The 12861-nt window shown below is 40.9% G+C and overlaps 1 protein-coding gene across 7 annotated transcripts in view; it reads right to left on the reverse strand.

Annotated features, from left to right (window-relative positions):
• Window positions 1-1187: 1187 nt before the first annotated feature.
• The window catches only part of SGCD (sarcoglycan delta), a 946774-nt gene continuing 935100 nt past the window's right edge, over window positions 1188-12861 (reverse strand). For all 7 annotated transcript variants that reach the window (XM_019839908.3, XM_045036411.1, XM_045036400.1 and 4 more), the window contains 2 exons: window positions 8008-8131; window positions 1188-6666 (listed from right to left, as the gene is read on the reverse strand). In XM_019839908.3, coding sequence (XP_019695467.1) covers window positions 6493-6666; window positions 8008-8131 — 298 coding nt within the window. In that variant the 3' untranslated portion in view covers window positions 1188-6492. The remainder of the gene's footprint in view (window positions 6667-8007; window positions 8132-12861) is intronic.

A 12861-nucleotide genomic window follows, 5' to 3' on the forward strand; every position in this document is an offset into this window, starting at 1 on the left:
GAGAGACTATAGAGATAAAAGTTTTATAGCCTCATCCACCCAAGAAGGTCTAGTCTAACAGCTGGTAGGAGACACTTCTCAACACCTTGAAAAATAGTTTGACATATTGGTGACTTCATAGCATAGTGGGTTGGAGTTAGACCCACATTCTAGCTCTGCCCTTTTCTAACGAGTGGCTTTGGGCAAGTTTCCTAATCTCTTTAAGCCTCAGTTTCCACATCTGTAAATTGGAACTATAATAGAACTTAACTCAAAGGATTGTTTTCAGGATGAAATAAGTGAGTGCATATAAAACACTCAGCATTGTGCCTAACATATAGTGCTTAATGAACATCAGTCAATGAAAATTATTATTGTAATTGGAGAATAGAATCCAACATTTGACATATTTTAGAGAAGGCTTCAGATCCATAAAAGTCACTTCCATTTTATGTTAAATTTTGAGGGTGTGATACTTTTTGGAGAGAAGTTTGAGAACTTTGCTCAGATTCTCAAAAGAATCTATAACCCCCAAATTCAGTATCATCACCAACATCTTCCTCATTAACAATTATCGTTTTCCTGCCTTAGGACACTCCTTTGCTATACTGTTCCTATGTAACCAAACTTGTCAGCTGGGAATTTCTCACATGATGAAATCTGAGCTAACTCTGACTGTCCCCAAATAACCCAAATGGAGAAGTAGGCTGTGAAGACAATGGCAGACGAGAGACCACTAGGCAAGTCTAGCAGGGGCAGAGTAGATTTTAGGTAAAACAGATGTTTCCTTCTTCATGTTTGTTGTATTTATCTGGCCTCAGCTAGGGCTCAGCAATGAAGCAAAATCCCCTCATTCGCTACTGAGGATGTCTACATGCCTAATGAGGCATCTTGGACTACTTTGGCTTCCTATTATGACAGGTGGCTTTAGATTCTAAAAATACTTCTTGCTTACAGCAAGTTTTCCTTTGTTCTATTCTAATTGCGAAATTCATGGACACGGAACTGATATTCACACTTGCTGGGCTGACAGTGAGGAGTAGCAGTTACCATTGCTGTTGACCTTCTGAGACTGTTCAGTAATGGATTTGATGACATCAACACTGTTGATGACATCACACTGCCTATTGCATCAAGGGGCCTCACATTCTTGAACTGCTGTCTTTTCTCCCAGGAAGATGCTAATTTTGTACTCTATCAGTATCTGCAACAGTAAGTGTGTGTGTGTGTGTGGGGGGGGGGGTAAAACCAAAGCAAATAACTTCTGTGAGCATGAGTCACCCCAAACTTGCTATTTTTTTCCACACTTGTGCTCTAACAATACTCAAAACAAGGACTTCCCACAAATAATTATTTTTCCTTTGCCATTCAGACCTGCCTTGAGAAATGTCAAGGACTCCATTATGAAGAAAGCTTTTCAGAACCATAGAAATCCCATTGCGTTAGAAAGTGCTAATGTGTGTGGTGTGCTAGTGGAAGCAGCAGGCTTCAGACTGCTTTATCTCCTATCAGTGGGTTTAGCTTTGTGAATGAGAAATTCAGAGGCAACCGTACAATTTTAAATTCAGATTGCCACAAAGAAAGAGATGCATCTGACATCCCAATGCAGTAGTTTTGACTATTTCACTGGAAATATGTTAGAAGGGGGGGAACCTTCCCCTGAGGAGAAAGTGATAAAAGACCAAAAGAGATACATTTTTATCTTTGAGATAAAAAGCCTGTTTTCTAAGGTTGTTTCTTTTATTATAACTTTTTCCCCCACCTGCTACTGGAGCACCACGCAAATGTATCATTCCAGAAACTGCTTCGTTATCCTTTTATGCCTAAGATTTCCTAGTGCTGGGGAAAGAGAGCAAATAGTCTTGTTTGTAACTTACTTAAATGAGGTTCTCACCTTTCACAGATCCTTAAAAAAATAAGGATCAGGTGCTTATATGGATCTGTTTGTCTCTTTGGTCCAAACATCATGCTACCTTTTGCCTAAAATAAACAAAAGCAAGATATTCTCATGGAGCTGCTTCTGTGGAGGGCAGTGTTGCCAATTTAATCCCCTTTTGGTTGAATCCAGATAAAATGCAAAAGGGCTCTTTCTGTGACATTGATTAGGGTCTGATAAATGGTGGTCGATTTCCTTAAAAAAAATCTTTCTGACATGAACATTCATGCTTACAAAGAGTCATTCATTATTGATGCTATTTTAACAATATTGAATATAAGTATGGACTTAGCAATAGGCTATTGACTGAAGGGAGAAATCTCTGGTAGGAACTTGCCTTACTACACAGAGGTAGACATGGTAGAATTCAAAATAGGTCTTTTTTTGCACTCCTGCTACACCAAAGAACACAGACCCAACTCCTTGGAAACAAAATCAAACTGGTATTGATCTGGTTTCCCCCTCAAAACACCTTCATAAAAGACTTTTACTATATGTTTTTCTTCCCGCATATTTTCAGATGCTGCCTCCAAAATTTCTTATTATTCTTTCAACATTATTTATTGGTCCCACCAACCATTCAGGCCTGGTGGGGATGTAGGAATGGCAAGCACACTGGAGGTATAAATAACTGAGGTGATGGACGTCAACAAGATACGTTAGGTCAAAAGTGTTCTCTGGAGGACCATGGAATGTGCGTTTTTCTGGAACAGGTGATGGTGAGCTGGAACCTATGAAACTGCAGAACAGTCTCTTCAGGAGAAAGATTCTAAATTTAATTACAGGACCTTTGCTTCTCTTCTTGTCTTACACAATACTGACCAGAGAAAGCACCTCTCTATTAAGGGTTCTAAGACAACTCTTGGAGAATCACAGCTTTCCTTTTGCACTAAGGCTTCCTCTGATTCCATCTTCCCTTTTCTCAAGAATCCTGTGAACTTGGATTTCTAAGACAAGTGGATCACTTTTATACATAGTGTAGGGCTAATCTTTTTTTCTGTAGGCAAGTATTTATATTTCCAAGCATCCAGGGAAATGTAGGGTTACTCCATGCTTCCTTGGAATTCGTTTTCCTTCCAGGTCTAACACATGGCACAAATGACCTCTAGGTCAGGGGTCGGCAAACTTTTTCTGTAAAGATCCAAATTGTATTTTATGCTTTGCAGGCCATGAAATCTCTGACACAGTTACTTGGCCCTGCTGTCACAGAATGAAATCAGCCACAGACATCAAGGAAATGAGTAAATGTGTCTGTGTTACAATAAAACTTTATCTACAAAGACTGGTGATGACCCAGGTTTGGTCTAGGGACCACAATTTGCTGACACCTGCTCTAGAGTTAAACTTTAAGCAATCTTTGGTCTATGTTTGATGGATGTACAATGAAAACCATCCAAAGGAAACTGACCTAAAGGAAGTTAAAGCCAATTCAAGTTTATAAGATCTATCCCTTGGGAAAAAGAACAATTAAAAAGGCTCACACTGAGTTTCCACCTACAGAGATGCCACCATAAGGGCTTTTGACAACCTTTGTCATATGTTAGTAGGTTACCACCGAACTTTTATGACTTATTGAACAGATAACAAATATAAATGAGGGCTAAACGTTTGGAGATCACTTTAATTTTTAAAAATCTTCTGAAGAATATTAGCATACTAGAACTTCTAGAATATTGACGATTCATTTGAACTCTTTGTTATACCCCCTGCTCCTTAATATCCTCAAAGATGTGATTGTCTAGAAGGTATTATATATAAAGATGAGAAAGAATCTCAATTTCTAAAATTAAAGTTTATCAGATTTTAATGTAAAAGATTTTTTTTTCCAGTATTAAAACTTTTTCTCATGACCATGGACAAATTTTCTAGTTGGAGGAAGTTGGGAGAAAAAAATAGACACTTAAGAACTTAAAATGCATTTTACCAAATTCTGCAGTCAGAACTGAAATACATGATTTAATCTATGCCAAGTTTCCTGCTTATTACCTGGCATACTGTGGTCACTTAGCACAAATGAAAACCAGAATTTTTTATTATGTCTGTCCCCCACAGGTGCTTCATTTCTATTCTTGGTTTGCTATTATTATTTTTATCCTATTTGTGATCTGATTACCTTTAGGATTAAATTCTGCAAGTGGGATCCCATTACTCTTTTTTTTTTATTGGCATAAAATTACCAAGGGGCTCATCTTAGACTTTCATATAACGATTAGAACAAACTCAGAGGAAAGAGGTTCAGGGAACCTTCTGTTTTCTTGTCATCCATAGATAGTGTACTTGAGATGGTAAAATACAAAGATGGTCTCTCTGCTTAAAACACTTAGGCTTAAGGTAATTAGCCATGGAGGGCCTCACAGCTACTACTGTTTATTTGAATGACGGGGCAGGGTATGCTCCTCGGGGCCAAGGGGGGCTTCTTCTATTTGGCAAAACCCTGTATATAGTACATGCAGATTCTGGCAGTATGATCCTACAGGAAAGAATACCAACGGAGAGCAACTTAACATGTTTTTAGGGTTTTCCTTTTTAGACTCTTAGTGTTGCAAACTAAGTAGTCTTGCCCGTGAACAACTCAATTCCTCTACATGGGATACCGAGAAGGAGTGACTGGAGGGGGTATGGGGTCTGGAAGCCAGCAGGGCTGCTGGTCAAGCTAGGAAACCACCCCTCCCCACCCCCCGCCCCACTCCTAAAACAACACACAGCTTGCTTTTTACATCCTTTGTATACAAACCTCAGCCTGATGCTTGAGTGTCATCTCAAAAATATCAAACCTCATATTCGTTTCCAAAACTTTCTCTGCTTGTGAAGTAAGAAAAATTAAAACCTTGTTGAAGGAAAAAAAAAAAACACAAATGCCATCCAGGCCTACCAATATGACCTCATTTAGGATTGTGGGGCTGCTGCTTGCCAAATGGCATCCAGGACTGTCTAAGCCAGTTACAACTCCATACGGGCTCCTGAGAGTCCATGTCTGTCAGCCACCTGGTTTGTCTACCAGTTTTTAAGATGCCCACTCATGACTAAACCATTCCCCCTCCAATCGCCCAAAAATAAACTACAGGTAACAACAAGATAAATAGGATGTGCTTCTCCTTGCTGAGTGCATTGACTTAAGGCATAGGCACATTTCTCCCTCTTTGAACAGAGATGGTGTAATCCCCTGTCCCAGCACAAGAGCTGGCCAGGGTGACCCTGGAGCATGACGATGAAGGTGGAGGGATGAGAGGTAGCTGATGGCGGGAACTAGGGAGGTGCCTCCACGTATGGGGGAGTGGTTTCGCTGGGCCGTTGGGGACACGGTGAGTCTGAGAGAGACATTTGACTCAGTTTATATTAATTTCCAGTGACCATTTCTGGGGGCAGGTATTTTAGATCAGTGATTGCTGGGTCAGTATTCTTGGAGAAAATATAATGGTGGATTTAGGAATATAAATATCCCAACAAAAATATATATAAGGATATTGAAGCTAGAGTTTGTGCATATCTTTAGAAATAAAAAAGCAAGTCTCCCAATTACCTACCAATCCCAGGAAATATATAAAAATTAATTAGGTTTTCTAGGCTCCTCTTAATTAGGTTTCCATTCCCAAATGGTTTCTCTTGGGGTGGGGGTTCCTCTCTTAAGGATTTTGAGGCTGGAGTCCACTGGATAAAGTCACAAGTGAGGATGAAACAGACTTTGAGCCATTTTTTTCCTTTAAACAGAGACATATCACCCATTTATTCTTTTCCTGTCAGGCCACTGAGTAGCTTCCAGCCGACTGAGGAGCAGCTGTTATCCTATTTTGTGCTGATTTACAACTCCTATTTTGACTGTGGGATAATATGTAATTTTGAAGGAACATAGCAGGAGTTGGGTGGGCAGTTCAAACTTTGCTAAAATTCATCCTCCACATTCATCCAACTACAAAGGCCCCAGTACATTCGGCTGTGAAGGGAGAATACCATTTTGAGTTCCCACAGCCAACTTCTATGGCGCTGCCCCATCCCTAACTTGAAGAAGGGGAAGTTGGCGAGCCTTACGAAAGCTAAAAATGGAAACGAAGTATCTACTGCAATACAAGGGTCTCAGTGCTTGAGTGTGACTTAGAGATTCCCGCCATCACTGCCTTGTAATGACACTAAAGGGGAAGATGCGTGGCTGCTTAAACATGTAGATGACTATTCGGTAAGAGTCTGATACACTGTGTGGTTTTGAAGGGTCTGGGGAATATTGGGCTTGAATTAGTGTTTTGATTTTATCATGTAGGTGGTAGGGTTGAAATGGAAATGATGGTGGATATCACAGGGTCACCCATGGTTCCTTTTGTACTGAAACCTCATTTTATACAGAGGATATATATATTTATTTATATATATTTATATATATTTATAGCCACCCACACACATACGCATACACCCACGTCCACACCCACACCCACACCCACCCACACACACCCACACACACACACACACACACACACACACAAGGTCTTTGATAGGCTTTCTGTGTTCTAGTAAAAATAGCTGGCAGCCAGTGTCTAAAGCCAAAAATGGCCTTTATGCTGCCAACAAGGTCCACTATGGATGGTCTCTCAAAGGCAGACACTTGTGTTTATCTGACAAGTGGAACCAGTTCCTGCCTGGGACAGGAATAATCTCCCATTGGCGCAGACGCAGATCTCGAAGACCTTCTGCCTCGTTCCTGTAGGCGTGTAGGATCCGTGAGGCAGTCTAGGTAGTTTGATTTTCGCAGCATCTAACTTAATCTAAAGAAAGTGAACAGGAAGAGGAGTTAGAAGCTGCCCTTTATTCTCTTGACATTCAGAAACAGTAGATGAAGTTCAACTGCTGTGTTGAGTATTCTAGGCCCTGGGAATTCAGAGACGAACGTGACAGATAAAGTCTCTATACTCAGGGAAGCATATATTCTACCAAGACAATGTCTCACTGGTCTATATTAGCATTTTACAAAAAGTATATCATGTAGAATATGAAGAGAGTCCTAGAGTGAAATGAATTTGGAAATGCAAGGTTAATAATTTCTTTACTATGGATGGGCCTTCACACCCCAGCTCTGTGTGCATGGGAAGACTGCAAGAATATGCAGTGCTTTCTGGTCTTGAATGACTGTTAAGATTATAATGAATTCCTCCAGAGTCTGGATTCTGAGAGCTATAATCTGCCTATGTGATATAGCCACTATTTCTACACGTGTATGATTTGGGGTTTGTGGCTGTTTGAAGAGACCATTTTGATAACTGAATACTTTATCTAACTAGCTCTTTTAAAACAAATATAGCAAATGCCAAACCCATCAAGACGTGGATTGGGTACACAGAAGCAGGTGGGGATGGGAAACCTCTAACTAGATATGAAAAGTGGAATACAGTTTTGATTTTAAAAAAATACACATTTTTTCCATCTATTTAAAAACTCTTAAATGGAAAAGTTCACCTATGCACGTGACAGAGACATTTTTAAAAGTTTGCAGTTCAATCTTATTTTCTTGGGGATTTGCCTTACTTTGTCTACACAAACCCAAGTAGCTATTCTATTCACCAAAGTTGGATTATATTGGGTAGAAGAATTAATATCTTCAGTCCTCCAACGTCTTCTTGCCTAGTCTTACCCTATTTAAGGTTTGCCTTGTTCTGATTTGGGATAGCTGTTGGATCACACTCTCCATTCTCAAAGTAGAACCATACAATGTAAACTTTGAAAGTCACTGTGAGTAAATTAAGCTCAGCTTGAGTTAGATGTACATGATATACAGCTTAATCATGCCAGCTACCTAAATCTTACTTTCGGGTGATGAGAGAGAGAATTTAGAAATAGCATTCATTTTTATAGCCGTGTGTATAATTCTCTACTTGTAGTACATGCTATTACTTCAGCGCTTACAAACAATGAGCCATAACTCTTCTGTGTTGTGGGTTAAGCTTATAACGGTGCTGTTCAACATATTTGTTCCCCAAACAAAACCTGATTGGCTCCTCTTGTTTGAAAGTGGGATCAACTTCAGTGCCACGGGAGTCTGGGAAAGGTGTGGGAAAGGTTGGCTTGTTTGGAGCTGGATCTCTCTGAATTTGTGTCCTTCTCACCCCTACCTCTCCATCTTTGGACTCCAGCCTCAGCTCTGTTCTGCAGGTGGCTTCCATGTTGCCAGCTTCTGCATTTATTTCGACTCCTTTTGGGGCCTCCATCACCAGAGACCGGGTCGGGGACTCCAACCTGAAATACACACAAGACTAACACTAAAAATCCCATTTTGTTGTTTTGTTTTGTTTTGTTTTGTTTTTGGTAAATTTGAGAGGGAGTTGCTGCTCAGAGCATTGAAACAAAACAGCATTTCTGTATTCGTGCTGGAAATTCTTCTAGCTTTGTTTTACAAACCTGGTCAGGTTTATGACAGAGGACATAACCTACCTGGGCATGGTCTTCATTGCATATGATGAAGATTATAAAGAAGGTGTTCTAGGATCCTGGCTTCATTTTATCTCACACCCAGCTAATTATTGCTTTATTGGTGTAGTTAACCAAGTTCTCACATAACTTTTATTTATTTTTAGAGTAAGGCTATCTCAGGTCTAAACTGAGCTTTCTAAAATTGGTAGATACTCCTTCTACTTTGTCGAAAGAAGCAGCATCAGAGGTTAAAGCAAGAGACCTACCAGTTAGACATGCCTGACTCAAGCCCCGGGGCTGCCAGTAGTAGGTGACTTTAGCAAGACTCTTCTCTCCTCACTTCTTTCTTTTCCAAAATTTCTCGATTTCTCCTTAGTTTTCTCATCTATAAAGTGCTTCAAATGGTGCTTGGCACATTGGAAATGCAGTGTATATATTAGCTGTTCCTATTACGGCTGCTGGTATTGTTTTTATACCATGGAATCATAAAGAAATCTCCGGCCTTACTCAAATAGTTGTCAAAAGAAGAGCTGAACGGATCCTTGGTTGCTGGGGGAGGGAGAGGGTAAGGACTTTGACTACAAAGGGGCAGAATGGCAAGGAGAGGTTTTTAGTGATAAACTTTTTTTTGTATCTTGATTGTAGCAGTGGTCACATGACACTCCGTGTTTGGGAAAACTCACATAACTGTACCCTCAAAGAGTGGATTTTATTGTATGTAATTAAAAAAGGAGAGAAGGTGAATCAGCTACACTTATGTTAATTATTATGACCCAACATGATAATACTCCTCAGAAAGATCTTTGCCTAACTCATTTAACGTGAGAAATATTGACCATCCCCAGAATAGTCTAGATTTTAGTAGTATTGCCAAATAGAAATGAATGAACATCTCTGTTTACCAAGAAAGTACCCCAACTTAGGAAGCACAGACCTCAGCATGGCTCTCAACTGCTCTGATTCAGACCAGTCTCCTGTGTTTTATTCATATGCTCCCAACTTTCAGACACGTGGAACATGTTCACAAGGAACAGCATCCTCTCTGCCAACTGCTGGCTCCCTGTACTGCGTCCACCACTCCTTGTAAACCGTCTCGGGTTTCAGCAAGTGGCAGGAAGAATGAGCTGACCAGGGGGGACACCACCATGGAGCAATCCCAAGCCTCATCCCACAGGTGCCAAGAGAGGGCTTTTCTATGCTTCTCAGTCTGGGTTCCTGAGGTTTGCTTCTAGGCAGCAGCATTCTCCACTGATGTTTGTATTTCCCCTGCAGTGACTCAACCAGAGTCCCAAAGAAAAATGACAGGTCTGTAGCACTGGTGAAAGATTGACTTGAGCTTCTGTGGAACTCTCATTTTTCCCTTTGCCATCTCAGCCCTTGTAATGGAAAAAAATCCCCCATCCCTCCTGGCTCCTCATAAGATCTTCCCCAAGTTGGGGCTGAGCCCCCTCTAACTACAATTTACTTCATTTGCACGTGGTTTCTCTTACTTTGCCCTCAATACAAGGAAGGGGGTCTTGACACCAGAGCAATGGGGAGTGACGTCTGTGCAGCGCAGTCTTGCCTAGGACCTTAATCCAACTCCATTCAGCTCCTCCTGCGCTCTTGATACTCTCACTTTTGAAACATGAAGGTGGTTTTGTGCCATTTTCTTTGTTTCTCTCCTGCAAAGTCTAGCTGGCTTACAGTTTATCCTGCATTTTGTAACGTCTTTTCTTGGTACTAACGTTGATACCTTTTACCCTCAGAAAGGCATAAGTTTCCCCTCTGGTAATATTTTTGTTCAACTCCAGCTTCCTTCACCCAATTCTCAATGGCACAGGTGTCATCCATCTTCTCCAGGTGACAGTCTCATGCCATCTTCTCTTTCCCCTTCCTTCTTCTTCCCTCCCCCTCTTATTTGACCAGTTAGCCTACAGTTTCTCCCTACTCAGTATACTAATGTATCTCTAACCTGGGCTATTTGCCTCACAAGTTTTGTCTCTCATTCTTCCTTTCTTTCCAGTGTACTTCACAAATGGGTCTACCTCCTGAAGTGCATTTTGAATACGTCACTTCTTGTATCAGTAGGTGATGGGCACCGTGCAAAGTGCTTTATACATATGACCTCATTTAATCCTTCACAAAAACCCTATGATTTCGATATACTCTCTTAGTCTTGATAGTGCACAGATGGATGCAAAGGTAAGAGAGTTGCTCAGGGTTGTACATCTAGTAAAAGGGCATAGGTGAGATTCAAACCCAGGTTTAGTGGAATACCAAAGCCAGTATGTTTTCACTATATCTTACCACTTACAGAAAAATTGGACTTCTTTCTTGTCTATCATATCTTCACACCATTCTTTACATTTTGTTTATTTGAGAGACAGAGAGAGAGAGAGAGGCAGAGAGAGAGGGGAGAGAGAATTCCGAGCAGAATCCACAAAGTCAGTGCAGAGCCCGATGTGGGGCTTGAACTCACGAACTGTGAGATCATGACCTGAGTTGAAGTTGAACACTTAATCAACTTAGCCACCAGGTGCCCCTTCACACCATTCTTTGTAGTTAAAGTCCACCTCTTCATGGAATTAGCACCTGTATTTCCAAAGCCAGTATCTATAAATAAGGGTAAGGTATTGCATATGGCTCAGTGATACATACTTCCCTGTATGCAATATTTCTCAAAATTTAAATAACTGACATTAGTGACATCAAGTTCAGGACATGGTGAATGCGTTCATATTTGGTATGTAGCATTCAAACAGACTGATCATACAAATAGATAGCTGGGGTAAAAACATTCAAACGGACTGATCATATAAGTAGACAGCTGGGGTAAAAACAATTTAACATAGAAAAAAATGTTTAGAGCTAGGAGAACTTGATCAGATGGCGCGCTGGCATTTCATATGGACATTAGAATTCCCTTACTCTTGTGCGCCTCCTGTGGGCTCTGAGATCAGCAGGTGGGCTCCATGGCCAGAGAAGTGGACTCAGAATGACTGCTATCTTTTTCTCCCCTCTCAGTCTTGAAAGAATCAGGGAGCTGAGAAAGGGCGCTACTCTGAAACTGTCTTTTATTGTGAAAAACTACAATAAGGGTAGAAATGGCAATTTCCTGGAAGCAGAGACAAAAAGGTAACTGCATTCTGCTTTGTAGCCCATCTATCTTGATATCTTTTGCTGTTAGGCAGACTTAATAGTTAAGTTCGTTTACATGTTAATCTTTCCCTTGTGATAAAAAGCTCCTACCAGAGCCCTGGGAGCCTGCATAGAGCTCTTCTGTGATGTCAATTTCTGACACTAGATAACCAGTCACAGCACAGTGGCTAAAATAGCATTGAGGAAGGAAAAACGGGAGGCGGCTCCATTCTGATGGGGGGCATTTGAGGGTCCTGCTGGTTCTTGGAAAGAAATACTGCTTCCATTAGAAGAGAGTGCAACCGTCTTATGGCAGGACTGACCAGACTCAGAACTGAAGAATGGCCAGGCAGGGAGGTCCATGGGCTGGGCCAGGTCCTCAGAAACGAGGGTTCTCAACAGTGGGCATCGGAATCACCTGGAGGGCTTGTTAAAATACAGATTGCTAGGCTCCACCCCCAGAGTTTGGATGCAGTAAGTACTCGTGGCAAGTTGAAGCTGCTGGTTCTGGGATCACACTTTGAGAACCACTGCCCTAAAGCAAAGGTCATAATCTCAGGTGCCCACAAAGACTATGCAGGTGATGTAAATCAGTGACCCATAAGAAAGCTGTGAGGAAAACAGTCTCTGCACAGCAATATAAGGCAAGTGATGAAAATGCTTTCCATAGGAGGCGGCTCCTATTCTAATTTGGCTGGTTACTGATGACCTTTGTAATGTCCTGAGCTGTTTTTTTTTTTTTTTTCCTATTCCCACCCATTGCCTTTTCTCAAGAGTAACTACTATTATGAATTTTGTGTTGACTATTTTCTTCTCTTTATAGTATTATTACATGTTTGCATCCTTATGCCATTGTGTACCAGTGCATGTTTTTAAACTTGACGCATAAAACAATTCCACTTAGATATTCTTCAGCGACTTCTCCCCCACCTCAACATTATATTCCTGAGGTGCAGCTATGCTATAGCACATAGCTGTGATTTATTCAGTTTCCCCGGTGTCCTCTTAATTTGTCCATCCCTCTGTTGGACATTTGGGTTGCTTCTAGGTTTTTGTCTATCAACAGTACATCTCAGCACATTCTGTATGCAGCTCCTGGTACACGTGTGTAATTTTCTTGAGGACACATATGTGAAGAGTGGAATTGCTAGCTTCTGGACGATGCATAATTACAGCTTTTGTAGATACTAGTAGCTCATAGTAGTGTAGTGTGTACAGGTCCCACCAGTACTATACGGAGTTCTGGTTCTTCTCTCTTGCCAGCATTTGATAATGTTTTAGTATGACACGAGTGTGAAATGGGATGCTATTGTCTTTCAAGTTTGCATTGCCCAGATTCGGACTGGAGTTAAGCATCTTTTCATTTGTTTGGAAGCCATTTGGGATTCTCCTTCAGTGAAATGTCTTTTGTCTATTTTAATTGTTTGTATTGTTAT

Source organism: Felis catus, chromosome A1, assembly GCF_018350175.1.
Source record: "Felis catus isolate Fca126 chromosome A1, F.catus_Fca126_mat1.0, whole genome shotgun sequence".
NCBI classification, from domain to species: domain Eukaryota; kingdom Metazoa; phylum Chordata; class Mammalia; order Carnivora; family Felidae; genus Felis; species Felis catus.